The 24,868-nt window shown below is 34.8% G+C and overlaps 1 protein-coding gene across 1 annotated transcript in view; it reads right to left on the bottom strand.

Annotated features, from left to right (window-relative positions):
* Positions 1–24,868, bottom strand: part of ROBO1 (roundabout guidance receptor 1) — a 70,415-nt gene that overhangs the window by 16,474 nt on the left and 29,073 nt on the right. The window contains exons 12-17 of the mRNA XM_045540454.1: positions 22,187–22,341; positions 19,575–19,910; positions 17,385–17,492; positions 14,272–14,416; positions 10,780–11,028; positions 1,588–1,994 (exon numbers count right to left, since the gene is read on the bottom strand). Coding sequence (XP_045396410.1) covers positions 1,588–1,994; positions 10,780–11,028; positions 14,272–14,416; positions 17,385–17,492; positions 19,575–19,910; positions 22,187–22,341 — 1,400 coding nt within the window. The remainder of the gene's footprint in view (positions 1–1,587; positions 1,995–10,779; positions 11,029–14,271; positions 14,417–17,384; positions 17,493–19,574; positions 19,911–22,186; positions 22,342–24,868) is intronic.

Raw genomic sequence — 24,868 nt, 5'->3', positions numbered from 1 at the left:
ACTGCTCATGGACCCTGAGGCATAAGGTAGTTTACAGATGAATTTTCAACATAATTTTATGTTTTGTTGATTTAATGAACTGAAACACACTCTAAATGAAATCTGAAAGCAGTGGTTTGAGAGGCTTAATTTCACTTTTTTTATAGAAGATTAAAACATAAGGAGAAACAAAGCTACACATAAAGTTAGTTGTTATTTATTTATTAAAAAAGATAATTAGGTTTGCATAGTTTATTACATTCAGTAGCTACTGGGGGAATAAAAAGGATATTTGGTTGAATTTCATGACACATAGGCCTAGCTGAAATAAATATAAATTCTATAATAATAAGTGGAGAGATATTAGACATTTTTTTCTGCAACACATTCTTGATAAATAACACACAGAGATGACTTTATAATGATTTAAATTTTCTCTGAATATATTCTATGCTGATACAAAATAATGACTAATCCAATATCTGGAGAGAACATGGAAAACCACCAATTGATAGTTATTAAACTAAAAAATATAAAACAACAAAATACTAATTATCAATGTGTTGTGATAATCTTTTCTTTCTCTGACACGTATCGCTTTCTTGCTGACCATGTTATTTTACTGTACTATTCGTATTTTCTTGGCTATCAGAAATAAACACACATACAGCACACACACACACAAGCACAATGTATATATGAATGTATGTATGTATATATTTGTCCTACAGAAATGAAAGTCATGTAACAAATATATGTTTTAAATTTAAATTCTCTTCTTTCTTAAACTATACCCTTTCTAAAAGGGTTGGGAAGAGGAGGAGATGAGTAAAAATGTGTTAAAATATAAGAATGGCTATATGGTAATTAAAATCAGGCTACATAATGAAAAGAGAAAATAGAAAAAAAATGTACTAAGCCTTTGGATTAGCTTGCTTCCCCAATTATTACATTAAAAATGTTTACTTTAAGTATGGAACATTTATGCTTGAAAATTGATGCACATTGCACACATTCTTATATCTGCCCAATTAAATTAATACTCTAATTTGAAAGGACATGAAGGGAATAGGGATTAAGGAGAAATAGCCCATTTTCCAATGGGTGAGTGTCACATTTGGATATTTACTTATTTCTCCTAGAGAATTTCTAATTAAGTGGGATAAGAGCATTATAACAATAAATTTTATCTTGGTGACTTTCTACATTAAAGAATTATAGCATACATTCAAAAACACAGACTTCATTTTTAACTATGTATAGCTTAAAGAAATTATATCAATTTGTGTTTTTATATATATATATTTTTTTGCAATGACGATCCTAAAAATGAGGATTCCCAGGTAGCTTCCTATCGCTCACATTATAAAAGATTTATTAAATAAAAATAAAATAGAAAATTGAAAAAGCCTTGTCCAAAAAAAAAAAAAAAAGAATAATCCAACTAAGTCATGTTCTTGGACCTTGGTTTCCTTATGCAACATAAAAAAAAAATACGGTAATAATAGTCGTGTTTCATATGGGACACAAGATCATAGAAGAGAATCAGCCACTAACATAAACACGTCAGGTTTTCTTTTCCAGCTTGGTGAAGGGTGTATGACTTACCAGCAGCATCCTGCATTTGACGTCGTGCCACTTTCAGACCAGCATACTCTGCTGCTGCTGCGACTGCCTGGGCAAAATCAGCATCGGTGAAAAAGGAGCCGTCAGAAGAACTAACACTGGAGCGTCCACTGGAAATGTTGTCCTCCTCTGAGGCTGAGCCCCAGCCATTGATCATGGACCCCGTGACAGAACTCTCGAGGTCCCCGACACTTGAGGCAGGGGTCTGCTCAAGCCCACGTAACAAAAGCCTTCTGGTTTGCATCTTGGCTACTTCCATGTCAGCTTCGTCTTCTTCCTCTTCTGGTGCATCTGTATCCATATCTGAGACAAGGGGTCCTGAAATGTAGCCGTAGGTATGTGGCGGGGAAATCGGCCGTGGTGGTGGAGGAGGACTCACAGGCTGCCGTCTGCGTGAAGATAAGTGAATACGTCTGGCTCAACTCATTATTTAAGACAGAAAAGGACAAATTAACCAAGAAATTCGCAAGTACAGTGATTTGATCTTTGCTTCTGTTGAGCTAAATTGTTCAGAAAAAACAACTGGAAATCAAAGCATGACTAAGTTTGATTGCATTTAGAGTTGCACCTCATAACCAGAGGTTCTCCTTAGGCCACCTTTTGATTCAGGTTTAATAGAGATACACTCAGCTATCTATAAGTCTTCTTATGTTTTATTATTTGGATTATGTTCAGTTAAAAAGGAGAAGGAATACTTGTTTTGGGAGCACAGGCCTAAACGCTTTATCTTAAAGCATTTCAAATATTATCCATAGTTTATTATTAAAAAAGACAACAGATATTGCTAGTGAAACAGTTTGGTCCATAAACATCTGTTTCTTTCCCTTTCCTCCATTGCCACTCCTACTATTACATGCAAATGAAGTCATTTATCTTGACTATAAAGGGTAGAATTTCATAGGATTAAAAAATATTACACATTTAGAATATGACACAATTTCCTTTAGATTTCACTCTATTAAAGAAAAGATTATGGCAGCCAAGAACAATTTTTCTCTGATTTATTCACTTACGAGTTCCACTAAATGAATGCTATTGGCTGTTTTAAACTCAAATGTGTTTATTGCTGTTCTATCTATATGTTTAACAAAATGTTTAAAGGTATTTTTTCTTATGTCCTGGAATTAGTTAGGAACCAAACCTGAGGACAAAATAAAGTAGTTTCCACAATCTAGGTTCACAGAGTTACCGATAACTGGTTTCAACCATCTGTTCACAGACTTGAAGAACATCACAATTGAAAAGCAGTCCTTCCACTCACACCACCCAACACCGTGATCCTCAGGGAATATAAGATGACTGAGAAGGTAGAGAGCGTTTGGACTCTAGTGCAAAGCAAGGTGTGTAGAAAGAAGTTACTCCCAAGGGAGGAGAATGCCAAGAGATAATTTCTAAATTAGGAGAGTGCCTGCAAAAAAGGAAGACATGTGGTGATTTCTGATTGGAGGCCAGCTTGGTCAGGGACTTGCTCAACAGTCCCAGTGCTCTTTAAGCAATGTTAGAGAGATGACGTAATGGGGAACTATGAGGTAGAAAAGTCATGACAACACCTCATCAAATTCTGCACTATTGAGCAGTAAAGAGGGTGGATTGCACACAAGCCTGCCAACCTCAGCACTAGTGCTGGAGGGTAACTGAGGTTAAGGTCTAGTGCCATCCGGAGACCTCTGTGGCCTGGGGAATTAGAGGAGATATGGCATGAATGCCACCAACTGGTAGTCAACCTGAAGCTATGTCCGAATCATTCCAAAACTACAAATGCCTAGAGATGCTGCCCAGGATGGAGGCCTTCACCTGTGGGGTAAGGGAGTGCTGGTGCCCCTCACGTGCCAACCTTCTAATACTCATAGATTAAGATGAGATAGAATTGTTATTAGGGCTAACCAAAACGAAGATTGGATCTTCATCCAGTTTGTCCTTTTGTTGTTCCATTTTCCCTGCCTTAGCACCTAGGAGAATGCACCTGCAAGAGGCAGGAGCAGGGAGGTGGTTGAAAGCAGAATATGCCCCCTCACTCCGTGCCACTATAGCCACAGACAGGTGCATTCTGCAAAGGAGGTCTGGGAATACACGATTAAGGTTTTAAAATGAACAGAACTGGATCTTAAATTAAAAGCAAGCAAGCAAACAAACCAAAAAACTCATTTAGGATCTGCTCAAGATTCAACTTAGGTCAAAACCATAAAGGATTTGGTCAAGATCTAACTGAGGTCAAAAGCATGCAGGATCTGGTCAAGATTTCCACTATAGAGAGGGACAAGTAAGTTTGATATAGCATAGTTGTTAGGGTGGCATGGCAGTTTTTGAGAAAAATGTTTTCTGCTTTTTATTCCAATGAATTGAGACACTTCAATAAACCTGTTTTATTAATGTAAATGGAAAACATTAAAAATAAATGATTATAAAAATGCTACAATTAACTCATTTAATGAGCACTTACTTTGTAGCTAAGCACATTTTACAATGTTAACTCACATAATTCCCACAACAACTTTCTGAATTACTTTTTTAATTATCATTTTATAGAAGAGGATATTGAAATTCAGAGCAATCAAAAACCTTGCCAAAGTTGCCACAGCTAGTATATATCAAATGCAGGATTTAAAACTAAATTTTATTTCCAAGGTCATGAGCTTCCTTCCAGGAATGGTATTATTACACACACATATATATAAATGTAAATATATATTTTATATATATACACACAAGTGTGTATATATGTGTGTGTGTGTGTGTGTGTGTGTGTGTGTGTGTGTGTGTGTGTGTATAAAGGCTAGGAGAGATATTTGCTACATACAGATACATTAAAAACCCAAAAAATGAAAAATATCACATTACATTGAAAAACTATGTGTACATACACACAAAAATGTGTGTAAATATATATTATTATGTGTGTGTACATATTTATAATATATATACACATAAAAAATTCTTTAACATAATGCGTTATTTTTTATTTCTGGGTGGTTTTTAATGTGTCTGTGTGTGGCACTAGAAGAAATATGAAAAATGTGTCAAAGCTGAAGTTATTTAAGAGATTAAAATGGATAATTGTTTCAATATGGAGTGTATTATACACATAGGAGAAAAACCATTGTTTAATTTGGAATGCACTAAAATACCACACTTAAAAGTTAATTTACAGCCTTTGTCAGCATATGCATCCAAAATGCCACAAGAAACGTCTTTTTTTAAAAGACATGTAAGACTTTTTAGCACAAAGGGAACAATTTTGACCATCAATAAAAAGATGTAGAATGGCCAACCTCACTATGAAAGGATGCCAGCATTGTTGTGTTTGGATAATTCACATTCTGTAGAGCAAAAATATCTTCATGTTAAACAAGGGCTGGCTTTTAACTACAACCACCCTGTACAAATGTTGAGGGAAGACAGAAAAATTTATTCAAACCATCTGTAAATAAGGCAAGCCCGGGGAATGTGTGATAAACATGTACAGTTTGAAATATGTAATATATTCTATTTGAAAACAAAAAGCTATTTCAAGATGCTACACTCAAGTGGGACTGGTAGCAAATGAACCTCAACCCTCTAGATTTCTCCCCCTGAGGGGTTTCAATGTCTTCTAAAATAATGTACAAGTATGTGACTGCGAATCACAACACTCTAAGCTCCTGCAAAAATGATGCCTTCATAAACATGTTCAAGAGAGAAGCAGAATGATGTCATTAATTTATGAAAGTAGGTGTTTATACAGTTCACCACATTGCATTTACCAGGCAAAAGACAAAAGGGGGGAAATGCATACCTTTGAGATTTTTTCTAACACTGGTACGTAGCTTCAATGCTTTGTACAAGTATTAATAACTATTACCTCAATTTGTCTATATTAATAAAATATCAGTAAATTTCTATTACATACATGAAAATGCTTTTTATTTTTTAAGAGATTTTTGCTAAATATCGACTGCAGTAAACTTAATTGTACCACACAGTTGGAAACAATATATGTGAATAAGTTTAATTATATTACTTTCATAGTTATTGTCTAAAAAAAGAGAAGATTGATTTCTATTATATGGGTCACCTAGTTTATCCCGTTTGGACAAAAATGGAATAACCCAGAAGTTCATTAGAATGCCAAAGTTGCAATATCCACAATAATACAGGTCTTTAATATTTATTTAATGAATATATTAGTGTTATAATGGTTTTAGTTCAGTAATTTTTTATTAATATGTATTGCATTATTTATATATGCCACTGATCAATAAATTTAAAAGTATTAAATGAATTTATCCTTTAAATATTTACTGTCTGCCTACTATGATAAAGACTGCTAAATTTTTAGACCAAAGAGATCACATGTAATAAGAGCTTAGGTAAAGTATAACATGTTTTATACTTCAAGATATGTAAAGATTCAATTTTAAGGCATATATACTTAACACAAGCTGTGTACTTGGCCATGGCAGATTATATTTTGCAAAATGTCTATAACAGTATCTCCCATTCCAAATGCTCTTTTTAAATGAGAACTTGCCACTCCCCCATCAAGAGAGGGAGTTTAGTTCTACAGTCTTGAATCTGGAAGGACCTTGTGCTTTGACCAATAGGATATAGCACAAGTAAGGCTGTATTCCTATTCTGAATGTCATTCTTAACTGGCCTGGCAGCTTCCTCTTCCAGCCTTCTTGGATGCCAGCTGCCACGTAAGAAGTGCCACTATCCTGAGACCCTATGTTATGAGAAGCCTGGGCTATTTGGTGAGACCATGGAGGGTGAGACTCCATGTGGAAACAGAGGGAGGTCAAGGATCATCAGACATATGAGGGACATCATGTGTATGAGGGACACGATGCATACGAGTGACATCTGACATATGAGGGACATCAGATGTACGAGCAAAAAAACTAACTTAGAAGTAGATTTCCCAGCCCCAGCAATGCAGCTTAAGCCCACTGATAGAAGACTAATTGCCCAGCTGAATCCTTTCAGAACTCCTGACCGGTAGGACTGTGAATAAAATGAAATGGTTGTATTAGGCCACTAAGTTTTAGAATAGTTTGTTAGACAGCAATAGAAACAGAAACTCAGGTATCATGTTAGGAGTCAGCTAAATAAAATAGATATGGTCCTTGTCTGATGGGACTTGTAGTCCAGTGGAGGAGATCAACAACATTAATTAAATATGCAATGATAATGCAGTATTATGTAAGCGTCATGACAAAGGATGCACAGGGCGTTTTGGGAACACATAGAATTGGCTCCTATCCCAAAGTCGGGACATTGGGGAAAGATTCTGTGAGGAGGATCAGCAGTATCTAAAGGATTCATAGGTGTTAATTCCAAAAAGAGAGGGAATGATGGCATTCCAGGAAGATGGCACAGCATGTGCAATATCTTGAGGTGAGTGAGAACTGTGCTCAGTGTAGGAACTAGAAGAAACTTAGAGTGAAGACAACACAGACAGTGACTGCAATGGGTGAGGATGGGAGGCACACAGGGGTCAGATCACAAAGGGCCTCAATTGCTACATTAAGGAATCTTGCCTTTATTTTAAGGAAAATGGGAAGCCATTGAGAGATTTTAAGCAGGGGACAGTCTTGATCACTGTCGCATTTTAGGAAGGGGATAGACTGAAGCAGGGTGAAGGCTAAAGGCTACAAGACCACTCAGTGGAACATTACTGTAATTCGGGTGAGAGAAAATGGATGTTGAAACTAGGAAAGGGCATTTATGGCTGGAGATATGTGTATTGCCGAGAATGATATTAATATTTAGGCAGTAAAAATCTGCAGGAAGAAGTACTTGGATACATGCATCTGAAGCTCTAGAATGAGATTTGTAGAGAAATAGCTATCTATGAATGTATACCATTAGGGAAGCGGCAAGTTGACACGAATGAGAAGTCATCTACTGACGTGATGGGGCAGGCATTTGAATAGGGCAAGGGATTGAGAGAAGGCTTCATTAAAAGACAATTAAAGATGGGAGTCACACCGTTGTAAATAGTATCAAAAAGACACAATCTAAATGCCTAATATTAGGAAATTGACAAAGTAAATTATAGGACACATTTTACAAGTGTTTAAATAAAATATTATCCACATAGAAAAATATACTTTTTAGTGTAAAGAGTGACTTATAATATTGGCATATCATAAATTCAAAGCAATGTGAGCATATGTAGAGATGAAATATTGAAAGGCTCTTGCCTGAGGTCTTCATAGTGACTGTTTTTGACTACATAGATCATCAGCATCTTTATATTCTCATTTTGTTCATCTGTATTTTCAAAAATTTCCATAGTAAACATACAGAATATACATTCATCGTAAAAAAGCACTAAGGTTTTTTAATGGTCTTTCGTCTACTTTTTATTAATGCCCAGTGTTATTTCCAGCAATGAACCTAGAAATAAAATTCATTATACCTTTATAAACCAAAAATCATACCTTTTAGAAAGGCTGAATATAGTCAAATTTATTATAAGTTCAGATACTTAGTGTATTTTCCAATTATATACATCCACCTCAAGTTATACAAGACTTCATCAGCCTAAAACAGTAGAAAGTCAACTCCAAATTCTTCTGTAGTATCAGATTCCATTTATCAAATACTTACTGAAGAAAGTTCTGTGTTACTCAACAACATGAGTAAGACATAATCTGTCCTCAAAGAGCTGTTAATTAAATAGGGAAATTGAAAAACAAAGAGCAAATGCTAATGCAACCTGAAAATTGGTTGGCATGGTAAGAGAGATGTGAACAGACCCTCCGGAAGAGTAAAGAGAAGACTGGTTGATTTTTGCCAGGAAACCAGAGGAAAGCTTCACAGAGGGAGTGTCATTTGAGCTGGGCTTGGAAAGATGAAACGTACTTGCCAGGCAATAAAAAAACAGCATGTGTAAGACCTGGATGTTGGTGAGTTTAAGACAAATTAGGTTCCCCTCCCCTGTGAGGAGAACATAATTAGACTCATTGTGTGCAAAGAAGTGTAATGTGAGAGTGGAAAGAAAAAGAGAGAAAGAAGAAAAGAGATTGGTTCAATGATATGGCCATATTTTAAGGGACAGGCACTGAGGGTATGGCCTAGCAGATACATAGGAATGAAATCAAGGGTTAGTTTGTAGTTAGAATTGAAGGGACTTGAATGATTTCATTCATGGAATGGTAGAAAGAGATTAAACAGGACAATTAAGATTATTTTAGAATGACAAACGTATTTTTATGACTTTGCCTATTCCCTTGGCTATTTTACATTGGTGAATAAAGAATAGTTGATAATTCTAAACAAGACATCCATCAAAGTAGGAGAAGCAGCAAGTGTGAAAAATCCACATGGATGACGAATGTGGATTTGGCTATGTGGAGACGTCCAAGTGGAAATATCATATGGCACTTAGGAAAAAGGTCTGGGCTGGCTAAATAAATCCGACAGCCATCAGAATATAAGTCACAGTTGAATCAAGTGATGGGATGATAGCTTAAGGGTGAGCACCATTGTAGGGAACTCATATTTGTTGAATACTTTGCTTCAGACATTTTACATATATTATCTCATTGATTCTCACAACAATTTGTAAAATTGACATCATTACAGAAAGCTTTACTGTGATAACGACTGAGAAGCCTTTGGATTTGACTATCAGGAGCTTACTTTAGGCAGACTGATGGAAGCAAAACATTATAAGCCAGAGTTCAGCAGGCAGAGGTGTGAACAGGAATTGGGAAGGCAGGGGAGTTAAACAATACTAAGCGGTAGGAGAGCGTGGAAATAGAAGGGAGGCCAAGGAAAGGGAAAGATTAAAAGGAGTAGAGTTATCAGTGAGGAGAAGCAAGGACTGAATGAAGGGGAAGAGTCTGTAAAGTTAAGATAGGTAAAGGTAAAACTACTTCTGCTTATGAGGAAGGTACAAAGGATACCATAAGGAAGACAAAAAAAGAGCCAGCCAGGAAGAAGATATTGGATACCACTGGTAACACAGACAGGAATGGTAAGGAAATAGGTAATATAAGACAATAAGAAAGGAAAACTAAGGTATTTCAGAGTTAAATAGTCTCTTTTAGACTCTCATTTGCTTCTAATAAGAGTGGCAAAGATGATCTGTGACCTTAATAGGGAAAAGAGATGCCTTATTTGTTTTCAATCTTCATGAAGTTCCATGGGTTAATAACATTACTTTTAAATGTATGGCAATGCAGACTCCCCCTTGTCACATAGAAGAAGGTTTAACTACTTCCTTCTTTTTAGAAAGTATATTATTTAAATTTGATGATAATCCCTTAATGATATATAATAAGTTAATAAATGTAGCAAAATTCTGTTTTAACCTACAGAGTAAAATTCAAGCGGCATAAACCAGAATTTATTATTCATTCAAGAAGATTGAAGGAAAATCTTCTGACGCAAATAATATACTCAGTTTCAAATGATATTAGGAATACTGAAAGTAATATATATATATATAATATAATGTGTCAAAGGCAATAAAATAGTACAAACAAAATCATCAACAATGAGAGAAGAGCTAACATGATGCAGTAATAGCTTTTATGTAGTAGAAATGACAAGTGAAATCATTGTATATAACAAAAACGTATTGGTTGGGGATGCTCAATATATAGAGTTTGGAAAGTTTAAGCACATGCACACACACACACACACACACACACACACACACACATTATTTAGTAAGCTGACAAAAGAACTCCAACCTAATATCTAAACCAAAATAAAGGTATTATGAAGTCAACCAAAAATGAATATATCAAACTCATTCTTCTGAGACATTATAGCTATAAGGGAGCAAATCATTATGTGGAATTAATTTAAAGGAGCAGGAGAAAATCTATTTTCTGCCAACCAAAGAAGTGACTTACTCATGCATAAGGAAAACTAAAGTACAAAAATATCCACCATCAATAACATGTTACAGGATTAGCAAAGCATACACATGATCTCCATGTGTTTATGAATGCAGTCATCATTAGTGGGTGAGTATTAATGCACATTATTTTATGATTGCCAGTTCACTATGATCAATTAATGCAGTGGTCAACAATACTATATGCTATGTTAATTACCTAGGCTTACTGTGGGATGACACTACAAGAAAAGGCTTACTACGTGGGATAGTATTCAATAACTGCCACTGAGGAGTGGAAATTATCTGATCGTCAGCAAAAAAGGCTAGTGACAACGTACCTCCTGTCCGGTTGGTGCTGCAGGTGCCCAATCTCCTCTGGGCAATCCTGTAACATGGGCTGGAGCTCTTCCTGTGGGGAGGGAGTCAGAGTGGCAGTGGACTGATGGCTATAGGACACAGCAGCTGGAGAAGAAGCTGCTCCCCGCACAGGGGGAGTAGGGCCTCGTTCATCTTCCTCCTCTTCTAATTCATCTTGTTGCAAATACATCCTTGCTGGTGGTACAGGACATGGCATTTCTTGGTCATAGCTAAAAGAAATTATAAAGACATGTAGACGTAGTTCAGGTTATTCAAGTTTTGTATAGTAAGTGACATATCAGCTTTGAATTTTTTTTTCAAATATGAATGTTCTGGGTCACAGCAAGGAGGTTTTGTTAAAAAAAATAAATAGTTCACTAGCACATATTACTACCTATGCTTTTTTTTTTTCCTGAGAGGCTGCAATGCACATGAGGTTATTATACGGTCCGAGAAGTTGTGCAATAAAAAATCCCACTCAACACAGGTTAACTTAGCAAAGCCCAAATGTATTTGGTCCATTCTCCCCCTCCAATTCTACATGTTCTCTAAAATAAGACTCAAAGATGGTATTATAGATGATCCAAAAAATCCAGAAAAATTACTCTTGAAAATCCTTTCAGAGGAAGATATATTGGAGATCAACTCATTTAGTCCAATATCACTCATTTTTCCTCTGAAATTATAATAAATCACTATTTCTTCAGTAGAGCATAACATGAAGAAGTTGGCTTGCATTTAGCATGGTGAGTGAAAAATACAATACCATTAAACAATGAAATGCCCCTCTATTCCTCTGCTAGAGCTGTGTGGAAACCAAGATGGATGAGGGGAACATTCATGCCTTTCTCTTTTCTCTTACCCCAGGGCATATGTTTCTTGATTAGAAGGGCAGTGATATATCGCATTATATAAATTGTGTTTTCATTACTCATCTCTCATGTTCATTTTCTACCACCTGCCTTGTTTATCTGAACTCAGGAAAGTTCATGCTCAAATAACATGATTTCTTTGTATCTTCCTTCACTTTCCTAATCCCACCATCTCTCCCTTTATTAACAAACAGCATCACAATTTGCTTACTCGTCCAAAGTCCAAACTAGAAATCTTGTAGTCACCTTTGACTTCTCTCTCTCCTCCCTCAAACTATTCCCCCAATTCAATTCTATTCTATCTGTAAAAACTCTCTGGAATCTATTCTCTTATTTTTGTCTGTTGTATGTGCTACTATAACAATCTTTTAATTGATCTCTTAGCCTCCAGTCACTCCATTGCTTCCAAAATTACTTTGCTATTATATACATCACTTGAAGGCTATTCATTTGCTCTTCAAAGTAAGAAATGACTCACTAACTGCATAGGGAATAAAATATAAAAGCCTAAGTAAGACATTCAAGTATCTGCATAGTCTGGCTGCCTTGTGCCTTCCCAGTGTCCTCGCACTCCCTTCCATGTGTTCCATGTTAGTTCTGCAGGAGTTCACATCTCTGTGTGGTCCCAAGTCCGTAAACCCCTTCTCTTAACTGGGAACCTTCTCATTTGTCCAGGTCACGAATCAATACCAACAGATCAGGAAACCTTCATTCTTCTCAATTAGAATCAGTTTTTCTCTTTGAGGCACAGTTATATTTCCTGTATTTGTTTTTATTTTTTAGCTACATCCACTTATTTCATTTTAGTCCTCTTTGGGGAACTAAAATAGCAATAAATGTTGTTAAAATAACCTAGAAAATGAATTTTTTAAAATATAGTCAATCTCCATTACTTGCAGATTCCATATTTGTAAATTCACTGAACCCGTAAAATTTATTTTTAAACCTTAAGTCAATATTTGTGGCACTTACATAGTCATTCCATACTTGCACAAAGAGGACCAAAATTTGAGCTAGTTGATGTGCATGTTCCCAGCTGAGGTAAAACAAAGTGACACTTTGCTTTCTTGTGTTAGCTCTCACATTGTAAACAAGTGTACTTTTCATGGTTTATGTAGTACCATTTTTTTTGAAACTTTTTACTTTAATTGGTGATTTCCCTGCTTAAAATGAACCCCAACAGAAGTGCTGAAATGATATCGAGTGTTCTTGAGTGCTAAAAGGCTGTAATGGGCCTTACAAAGAAAATACATCTGGTTAGATAAGCTTTGCTTGGGAATGACAGTGTGCTATTGGCTGTGAGTTCCATGTTAATGAATCAACAATACATATTAAGTAAGGCATCTTCAATTAAGACGCAAATAAAACAAGTTATGCAATGTCAGTTGACAAAAACATTGTGACCGGAGGTTCAAAGGAACCTAAACCTGTATTTCTCCTATGAGTAATGTTTCAGTATTTGCTAATTCAGTGTTTACAGTAATTTTATAGAACATAACTACTGTGGATAATAAGAATCCCCTGTAAATATTTTTTTGTGTGTAAGAATTTTATTTGAAAATGCATTTTATAAGAAGATGATTGGAAAATAGAAGCACTGAGGCTTTGTTTCTGGGTATAGTTGGAACTGTAAAACTGTGGAGAATGAATGAATGTGTTTTAATTTTTCTAATAGTCACAGAAAAGGCTGTATTTTCAGGTAAATTTTTCTGGTTATTAATTCTTTATGTCAAGTGAGTTCTGGTCTTTTGATCATAATAGTGAAGCAGCTGTTTTGTTTTGTTTGGAGGCACCATGTGCAGTTCTACAGACTCTGCAATAAGAAAAAAAAGCACACTGGCCAGGCATGGTAGCTTATGCTTAAACTGCTAGCACTCTGGGAGGCTGAGGCAGGAGCATCGCTTGCGACCAGGAGTTTGAGGTTGCAGTGATGAGGCCATTGCACTCCAGTGAAGGAGACTCTTGTCTCAAAAAAAAAAAAAAAAGAAGAAGAAGAAAAAGAAAAAAAAAGGACACTCACCTTCTAATTGCTGTCATGTGAATTATTTACACTTGTTAAATCCTTGTATGAAAAAAATCAGTAAATCTAACTCTTCTGGTGGGGATAAAAAATATTCAATAAAGTTTAAATTTCTGCAGTTTCCAGCATAATGTGATAATTTCTAAAATCAAAAAGTTTTCAGGATACAACTGTGGTATAAATCCATACAATAATTTTATGAAAACTTACAAATGTGCCACAGAAGTTCTAATACTGTATTTGAAAATCACAAAATCATATATTTATATATACTTATACATGATATATACAGGAGAGCATTATATTTCTGTGATTATACATATATGCATGTACGTGAATGCACACACACACACACACACACACACACACACATACATATATATTTCTTAGTTCCAAAAGAAACTTCCAAAGCACAAATTCCTTTTTTTGGTATCATTGAGGAGGGTTTTCAACTCCTGTTAACCAACAATGTTTTCTTTAGAGACCTTTTTGTGGACCTTAGGAATTAGTCTCTTAATAATTACTTAATATAGGTTTAAGCAATCATATTACACCACTTACATCTGTTCTGAAGTTCTTACCTTTCATCTACAGAAATACTATACTCTTCACTATTGCTATGGGGAGGAGGATGTGCTGGGGGAGGAGGAAGCAGGTCTGCCCAGTTCATGCCGCCCTGTTTTGGTACCTTGGGTGTTCGTGCCCCTTTCTTGTGCCCTTGACTCCCTAGAAAGGAAAAAAAATACAAACCTTTTTATCTGTGGCCTTTACATTTTTTTTCTATTATTCACAAGTTAATTATTTTCTGTACATATGATCTTATAATTTATATATGTCTAGAGAGATAAACACATTTTTCTTCATTAATTTTAAATAGAACTTTGCACAATAGAAGAAGCAAAGTTCTGCCACACTTAACTGCAAAATAAATAGCAAAAGAGCAATAAAATCATAAATGAATTTTATAAGTCATATCATTAATAGTGATTTTCCTATAGCAATTAGTTGCATTATGGATTATCATCTCAAACAAATGAGCTGTAGACATATTTTCTGGAGTGCCTTTCCATTATTTAATTGCTGGAACCTAAAATACAATATGATACAGATACGATCTATTAGAGTTCCACTGTTGCATTAAATCACTGAATATATATAATTTGTACTTGTCCATTGAAATGTTTTAGGCACAATGAAATTATTAGTTTTCTTCAGAAAGGCAGGTGCAGATGAAAATAATTGCTGGAATAGCTAATATAACAAATGACAAAAGAAGCAGGAAAATTATTTTAAAAAAGGGATAGAAGTATTTTCAGCCACTGTTTCTATAAAATTATGGCAGATAATAAAATGATGTTGTTTGAACATTCTTAGTAGTTTAAAATAGCACAATTATTCAAGTACTCCAGTGTTCTGATTTTAGATTTGGCATATTCTTTAAACATAGGTAGCTGTACATTTTATAGTATTTATTTTAGAAAAACTTTGGGTCAAAAGGTATTTAGGAATAAAATATTCCCCCTTCCAAATATGATACATTTTAGATTCATATGTGAATTATAGACAAAGAGCCTATAATTATTTTTGTCATATGATCCCTTAATATCAGTGAATTATCTTGGTCTTACTCTTTTTAACCCTATCTGAAACAGCTCCAAGTCACATGGTGCATGAAACAGGTCTTAACATATTCAATGAGCCTTTTTTTGTAAGTCACTTGGGAATTTTCAGTTACATGGCAGTGTTTGTTAAGCCAGATGTTCTTGCACTGGTATGTTACTGCACCAAGTGTGGGCTAAGGAATAGGCTGTTATTAACAAACTATGATTGTCAGTGCAATGCCAATGTGTCTCTATTTTATTCCACCACTCAGTTGTCCTATATTGGGATGGCTGTGCCTGTGTTGTGAAGTTGACATTAACTAGCACCTTGCTCTTTATTTCCTGACATACATCTACTGTAACAACTCCATCAGTCCTGAAAAACCTAACAATACAAATCTCTCCTATGTCTTATTTACTTGCTTTGTTCTCTTCCCTAATTATCACCAGATTTCACATCTTTATATCATTTTTTCCATATATTCACAGAATACCAAATGATAAATAGCAGCAGAACAACAAAATCTAGGTATCTAAGCTGAAGGATGGAGAACGTCAATTGAATATTAATAACTTCGAATCATAATTTTTCCCACTAAGATATAATTTTCTCCATAAGAGACTAAGGATTCAAAGATGAAATAATATGAGATAATAAAATATTAAGATATTTTATATGGTTTTGACAAAAGTAGATCCTTGCAACTTTTCTCTTAACTCAGGGTTAAGTTAATTTAAAAAAGAAAGCAAGTCATTTAATAAGATTTAAATTGTTAAGAAAAACCCCAAACAACATATAATAGAATCGGAATAGATCTACAAAGGTAAAGGGCCATTTCTAAACTCCTTTAATTCAAATAGGAACCATTTCAACACAGTCTAGAAAATGCCAAACCAACATGCCTTAGTGAATTGTAAAACACAAATGCTATATTCTTTACAAAAGAGGAGTAAAGACTCTTGGCTAAAAGCCCCTAGCAACAACTTCAGTCCAGTTGCTGGGAGGTGCCATTTCTACCCTCTCCTGGAGAAATATGCTAGAATCAGGATCAATTGTTTTTGTTCTCATTGTGGTGTGACTGGTCACATGTTAGTTCTAATAATGAATCGCCTTTAATTAGAAAAACAGGACTTAAGTACCAGGAAGCTCCTACCAGGAAAACAGCTGGCAAACAGCTGCAACAGCATGCAGACCACAGGGAAAAGGGCTCAGCGTGGCATTGCTTTATGAGGTTTTAGAGCAAGAACTGAGGGATGGTACAGAGATTATAAACTGAGACAGGTTCCTATTGTATACCAGGATCTCACGTTATTGTCTCTTAGGTTGTTTTTTTTTTTTTTTTTTTTTTAAGACAGAGTCTCACTTTGTTGCCCAGGCTAGAGTGAGTGCTGTGGCATCAGCCTAGCTCACAGCAACCTCAAACTCCTGGGCTTAAGCGATCCTCCTGCCTCAGCCTCCCGAGTAACTGGGACTACAGGCATGCGCCACCATGCCCGGCTAATTTTTTCTATATATATATTTTTTTAGTTGTCCAGATAATTTTTATTTCTATTTTTAGTAGAGACGGGGTCTCGCTCAGGCTGGTCTCAAACTCCTGACCTCGAGCGATCCACCCGCCTTGGCCTCCCAGAGTGCTAGGATTACAGGAGTGAGCCACCCTGCCCGGCCATGTTGTCTCTTAGGTTTTTGATTCTGCTCAAGTGTACTCAAATGTTATGTGCTTTTATAGCCTAGATTCAAATGACAACATATTTAGCAAATGAACTATATGTGTGACAATTTTCGCTATATTTTGTCTAAAGGGGAAAAAAAAGAAGTTTCAACAGCCTATAAAGTTAAGAGCACTAAAGTTCATTAATAGGGAGGAAAATAGGAAACTCAGACTTTGGCTACCAAATAGAACATAAAATGGTTTCGTGAGGGCACAGTCCCTCAAATGTCAGAGACAAGACCCATCCTTGGTATTCAAATTACATAAAGTGATTAGACATGATACCTGCATACAGTGGTCCATTAGCACTCAATTCATAATCTTGGAATGCATCATCCTAAACAGGAGAGGTTGATTTTTTCTTTGGTTCTCCTTACTTACCAGATGTACTACTGCCCCGGTCTGAACTATTGTAGGATCCTCCAGTATTCTGGTCATATGATTGGTTGTATGGGATAGTTGGAGGAATTGTATCATTTGTTCGATAATCTGGACATTTCAGATGGAAAAAAATTAAACATTTATTTTCTCTTTGTGAGTTATCCACATCTCTTTGCTTTGTCTATATTTCTCAGTAAAGAAACTAATTGAATCATTTAATTGCCTTGTTTTTTCTTTCATTTTTATATTCAGATTGTCAGAATATAAAAAGGTTAATAGGCTGAGCACAGTGGCTCAGGCCCATAATCCCAGCATTTTGGGAGGCTGAGGCAGGAGGATTGCTTGAGGCCAGGAGTTCAAGGCCAGCAAGGCAACATAGCAAGACCCCATCTCTACAAGAAATAAAAATTTTAAAAATTCATCAGGCATGGTGTTGTGAGCCTATAGTTCCAGCTACTCGGGAAGCTGAGGCAAGAGGATCACTTGAGTTTAAGAATTTGACGTTATTGTGAGCCATGACTGGGTCACTTGAACTCCAGCCTGGATGACAGGGCAAGACCCTGTCTTTAAAAATAAATAAATAAATAAAGGTTTATTTTCCAAATGTATATACATACATATAATTTTAATAATATATTAATAGTAACAAATAATTTTAAAAATAAGAAATCATGAAAACATGCCTGCAAATCATAAAAAATAAATTATAATAAACTAAAAAATAAAACTGAAACTTGTCAGCAAGATTATATCTAATGAAAAAATATATCCATGATAAGAAAACAAAATATCTTAATTTGCCCCAGAAATGCTTCTGCTTACTTGGGCAAAGGTGAAAATCCAAATGAAAAGCTTGTCACTGGAATGTGGTCAGTAATAATCTGTCATCTAGTTGCATTCCAGGTTCTTTATTATAGCCTGACATACCAAATCTGCTTACAAGCAGTATAAACAATAAATCAGAGTTCTGAAATATTTGTATGGAGGCTGTCAGAGCTTTCCGAAGTCCACAGTAAAACCATACACTGTGGAGAAATAATGTGACAATAGTTTGAATCACCATTGCAAACTCCATGATTGCAGAAGCTGTCCTATTTATCTTTGTCGTTCTTTGTCACAAACTTATCCAGGAGTCCTGATAAATATTTATTAAACTGGCATAGTACACCAATCAAGTGCTTTCTTAAACTTGGGAAAAGGCTAGATGTACTTTATTATCAAATTAAAACATATAATGTTACCTTAATTAAACGAAATGTTTAAGTTATATTTTTGTAATTTCTAAGTGCAATAAGGTTTATTCTTGAAGAAAATGTTCCCAACTCAAGCCCAAAGAAAATAAATCTATGTCTCTAATTTAATCTACCAAAACAAAGTATTCTTTACCTGGACACTTGCACAGCATTACCCCAACTATTCAAATGAAAGCAATCCTTTTTTTTTCCTAGAGGTATAACTTTGCAAACCATGCTATTAAAGCCATAGACTGAAGGGCTACATAGAAATCAAATATCTATCTTTCCAACTCACACACATTACAATGGAGAAACATTCCCCTCAGGCCATAAAATACTATTCTGCTGCTTCAGGATAATACTAAACTCAATTTACTTTAAGTTCTATACTGACAGACTTCAGTCAGGTCAACCACAGAAATTTAGGTTCTAAAATTATACACTGAAGCAGTCTTATTAACCACATGAGGTAGGAGAAATACAACAAATTGAACCACTTCTCCAGTTCAAGTATAATTTAATTATTTTTCTTCAGGTTGATATAAAAATGCCATTCGTTTATAGGACCATGTAGAAGCAATTATCTTCCATCCTCAAGTGGAAAGAATGGGATAGTCTATTTATTGAAAATGTGAGATATTGTGAGGGTTGTACATCTGCCTTATGAATAAAAGATGGTCTGTCCTAAGCAATCCCTCACCTACTATTAAATTTAAATTAATCTCAAAACCGTTTGAAAATACTTATATATTATTATGAAATGAATTTTTCAAGGTCATTGTTGTGCTAATTAACTCTTTGACACTGGAAATTCCGAAACCAAAGAAATAAGAAAAATCTTAGTAACAAAAGAAAAGATTTTACTTGCTAGTCTCAGACGAGTTTCAGCATCTAGTGCTGAAGTCTTTAGAGTATCAGTACAGAAAAAGATGGGAAGACAAGCAAAGCTCTTCACCTTTGTTCAGTTTGTTTTGTTCCATGATGTTGTACTGAATTGGTGCCACTTCTTGTTTCTGCTGTCCCGGTGGTTTCCAGTGCTTCTCGCTGGAGTCCCCGCTGCCGTTGTTCATGTTGTTGCTGAGGTTTGACTGGATGAGCTGAGTGGTGGCGTAAGGAGTAGGCTGCCCTGATGGATTGACAAAACGCCCATCCTTCAGATTTGGGCTATTGAAGGTTTTCATCTCATTGATTTTGTTACTAAGGTCCACATCACCATAAACAGTTGACTCAGGGAGCATCAGATTTGTTTGTTTGTTATCCAGTTGGTTGTTATAATTTGCTATACAATCAGCTATGTGCAATGGAGAGGAAAAGGAGAAAGTCATTCTGCATGGTTATTCGTTTCACATTTCTTTCTAAGAAGCTTTGCGAGTCACAAGAAAATTGTTGTGTGAAGTACAAACAAGCTCAAATAAGACGAATAGGGTGAATAAAAAGGGCCAAATATCCATATGTATGTTCTAAAGAAAACAATTAAAATTGAGAGAATAGGAGAGGATATACAGAATTTGTATAGAGATAATAATTTTGAATTTTTGCTAGTCCTGAAGTAAATAATTCCTCCAATTTAACATAATTTTCCTTTGACAACCCCATTAATAGAAATTCCTAAAATAATATATATATATATATATGTGAATATCTTTATGTGTCAACCATAGATTTTCTAGTCTTTGGTTACTGTATTGATTGAGGCTACTAGTTAGCTGCTGAAGCAACAAAGCATATCAGTTGAAAATTCAGAAAAAGGGAAAAAATTCTATCCACAGATCAAAAACTTGAGAATTCAATATTTTATAAAGTACTTCTACTCAAAAGATATGGAGAACGAGGATAAAAGAAGAGTAAATAGCACTCAGGAGAATTTTATTAGTTCTTATCTTGGTCATGTAGGATAACCATTATCAGGGAAAGATGCTATGTAATCAATTCCTGATGGTTTCATAATGACATCCCAAGAAATACAGAATGGCAATGATGATGACAAAATGAATCATAGTATCCTGGATCATTGAATCAAATAAAGCCTAAAATCATAATTTTCCCTGCACTGAAATATTTGGAAATTAAATAATACATATAGATATATTTACTATCTGTAGTTGAAAATATTAAAACCATAGGAAAAACTAAAATCATATTTTAAAATTAAAATATTTAAAAATAAAAAATTGGTCAAGGTACAATGGTAAAAATACCTTTATTTTATTCATGTAGTTCAAAAGTGGCACCAATGTTGATAGAACACCTTAATGTTAGTTTTTAACTTGATATCTTTTAAAAATGATAAATTAACGTGCTAACTCTGCATTGACATGTGGCTATTGAGCACTTGAAATGTGGCTAGTGCAAATGAGGAACTGAATGTTGAATTTTATATTATTTAATTAATTTAAATTTAAATAGTCATATGTGGCCAGTGGCTACCATATTGGACCACATAGCTCTACATATTAATTTAAATGGATATGACCATTTTTTTTCTCCTATGGGTCTCAGCACAGCCTTTCTTTTATTTACAGTTACTCTCTCTGTCTAGCAACTAGAATATGGAGCTCAGGAGGACATAGACTTGGTCACACGGATATGTCGCATCCATATCCAGTGGAAACTCAGGCTTATTTTAAGGGTAGACATACATATTGCCCTATGATTTGTTCCTTACAGTGCATATCATCTTTACTTAAATGCTACCCAGTCTTTCTCTTTTCTTTAATTTCATGTATTATTTTACTTTTATTGTCATATAGATTCTTTACAATTCTTTTAATGTTCCCTATATTGTGAATATTTGGGTTGTTTTGTGAAAAATTATTTGTGATTTTTATTCCTCTAAATCTTGAATCCTCCACATCCATTTTTTTACTGTTATGTTTTAACATGAGACTAAGCAAAGTAATTTACTCACCCATTTTTCTGAACCAAAAATACACAATAGAAAATGTATGTATACACACCTGAGAAAGATAAATATATGTATGTTTATATACATATTTATATGTATGTTGTGTTCTCAGGATTTATTTTTATACTATAAAATCTGATTTAAAATTTCAGTTAATTTTCATTTAAAATTTTTTGTTATTGTTGTATGATTATAATTATTGGTGCTATTAAAGTATTTGGCTCACTCTAAGTATGGATTTATTGATCTTTTGATCTGTGTTATTCCTAAAAATCTTGAAAATAATTATTATAGTTACTTATTTTCAAGATTTTATTTTAAAAATTATAATTCAATGTATTCTTATAAAGATAAACACTTTCACATTATTTCATTTTTCCTTATTTGCTATCTATCCTGTAATTTATATTCTTAATTCTCTTGGAAAATTTTCTTGGTGGGTGAGAAATGGAGGTTTAAGGATGGAGAAAATACTTGAATCAGGTTAGTTTGCTATACAATAGTCAATATTTCATCCAAATGCTCATCAATTTTTCTCTTTCCATGTAGAGAGAGGAAAAGAAAACTTATCCTCCTTCTGGCTAGGTGCTTTTTAAGAAGTTTTTTATTTTTAATTACTATGGGTAAGCGTGTACATGTCAAGCTCTCTCTGTGTCCCTAACCTGGGCGACTGTAGGTAGTCAGGTTGCTGTCACTGTTCCCGTTGCCTGCCGTGCAGCAGTTGATGGAGCAGTCATTGTGATTGTTGCCAGTGTTTGGCCACGTGTCTGCCAACCACGGCTGTGTGGCAGGCTCACTGATGTTGAGAAGTCCTGGCCTAAAGAACAAAATATATAAAAGCAAATGTTATATGAACAGAAAATAATATTTTCTACTCAAAATTACAACAAATTTCTCATCTCATTATTTTCATAAATAATTTGTTGAACTATTCTAAATGATAGTATTATCCCTTTTATTTTACAGACAAGGCAACTGTGATCTAAGGTTCTGGGGTGTACCTCAGTTTCCATAGCCATAACTCTATAAACTGGCAGACCTAAAATCAATGTTCTACTCTGCTTTAAGTCTTAGTGATTAAAAATCAAACATGGAATCTGAAAATATGGATAGATGTATTTTCCAGTCTTTTAGTAGCTTAAAAATACCCTAGTTAAGATAGTTTGCATTTCTTCATTTTTGATCCATTCAAAAAGTATGACTCTTACAACTTCATTAAAAAATGGAACAAGCTCCTTTACTTAGACAATGTGTCCCTCAAATGAAACATATTTGCATATTTTTCTTCAAAACCATATTTCAAAAATAGTGAGTTCGGGACTCAGTGACGTTTTGAACAGAGCCTCATCGATGTTTCAGTGCATAGTTCTGTAAGCTTGTCAACATTTTCTGATGGTGACAATGTAAAATGTCCTAAGTCCCTACATAAACAAAGAAAAGTTAATGAATTAAGTCTAGTAAAAGAAAGATGCCCACTAAAAGGAATATTAGTGTTCATGTTTTTTTTTGGCACAACAGACGTTAATCCTCTTTCACTGCGCATTGGGATTGCAAAGTACATTTGCAATTATTAATGGGAGCCCTGAACCACCAGTGCCAGGGACTCAGACTGGAGTCCAAGAGTGGCATTTCTCATGTCCTTTTTGAACATTGACTCCATGTGATAATTCAGCAAAAGAGGTGATGATGTATGCTGTGCTGTCTGGCCCACAATAAACAGACTGGCACACTACGGACTCTGCAAAGATTTTCCTTGTGGTTTCATTTCCTGTGTGAAAGTGCAATGCTATACTTCCCGTTTACTTGGGGAGCAAGAACCTGACATTTCACACTCCATGGTTCCTATTCTTCTGCCACATAGGTAGTCAACTGAGGAAACTTATTATGCGAATGATGGTTATTTGAGGAATAATAATTCAATTCAAATGAAGAATATGGATTTATGATTCCTATATTTGTATATGTATATATATTGACGTAAAAAATAAATATCTGCTCTTTGCTTACAATATCCAAAGCATTATTCTGAGTTCTTTACATGTAGGAACTCATTTAATCATCACAACAATTTTACAAGGTGAGTACTATTATTATCTACATTTTAACAATAAGGAAATGGGGATACCTAACAGAGGTTATGAAACTTATGCACAGTTATATAAAGTGAGTGAGTGGCACAGCTGGGGGTCAGCCTCAAGCAGTCTGGCCCTAGAGTTCACATTCTGATCTAAGAGGCTATAAACCCATATACTGGAGAGTGCTGAAATTTCCTAAAGTCCCCAAATATTCTCAATAAAAGGAAGAGTGAAGAAAATGTCTAAAGTCTTGAAATTCAGGATAAAGCTCTTAAAACGGAGTCAATTAACTATTAAAATTGTTGATGAAAACATGCTTTGAAGAGCAATGTTGCTTAATTGTTGAAATGTTAAACATTTAAATGCAAGCTGTACCACAGATATCTGACACCTTTGAAATAGATGTTAGTTACAGGAATCCTGCATCTAGTAATCTTTAGTTTCCTATTTTATTTCCCTTGAACTTCAACCATGAATGTTATCATTGTGGAAGTTACTAAAAATAAAATCTATATTTGACACTGTAAAGATGTTATGGGATCAAGTTTGAAGTATGGGTCAAGAGGAACTTTTACACAGTCTGACTTACATGTTTCAAAAGGAATAAACAATATGTTTATACTATTTATACTATATATTTTATACTATGATTCCCTCTGAAAAATACTTTTTCAGTGAAAGCTTTGATATCATCATAGGCTGAGGGAACTTTTCATACACATGGGTGATTTCCAACAGGAAGTAGAAGGAACGATTTACATCCTAGTTTTCTGTTTAGATTGGAGTTTGGAATGCCAATTATTTAAGGAAGAAGTTGAGCCATGATTACTAGTCCATAATGAACCTTAAAATACCATGTGTGTATTTCAGAGGCTTTCGAGGAACTCAAGGTCATTTGCATGTACTCTGACAAGGACGTTAGGGTCTTTTTAAACTAACAATTTCACAGGCTGCCTTGATACATTTAACCTTAAGGTATGGAGCAGAAGCAAAATACATGGTTGTTACAGTGATTAACATGTGCCTAAGATATTAGTATATTAATAATGTTATCATATAATGTATTAAGGGGATAGATCTGTGTCTTGAAGGAAAAGAGGGCAAATGCACCTTAATAATTATATGGCAGTTACCTTCAATTCCTCCTCTTCTCTTCAGATATTCTAATCACTCACCCCAAGAAAGCCTATTTGAACTGCAAAATCACAAAATAAAACACTGTGGGGTCCAAGAGTTGGTAAAAATGGTGAAGGAGCTTAGCATTAAGAG

The sequence above is a fragment of the Lemur catta genome, chromosome 1 (genome assembly GCF_020740605.2).
Source record: "Lemur catta isolate mLemCat1 chromosome 1, mLemCat1.pri, whole genome shotgun sequence".
Lineage (NCBI taxonomy): Eukaryota > Metazoa > Chordata > Mammalia > Primates > Lemuridae > Lemur > Lemur catta.
This window is presented reverse-complemented; position numbering and strand designations above follow the sequence as displayed.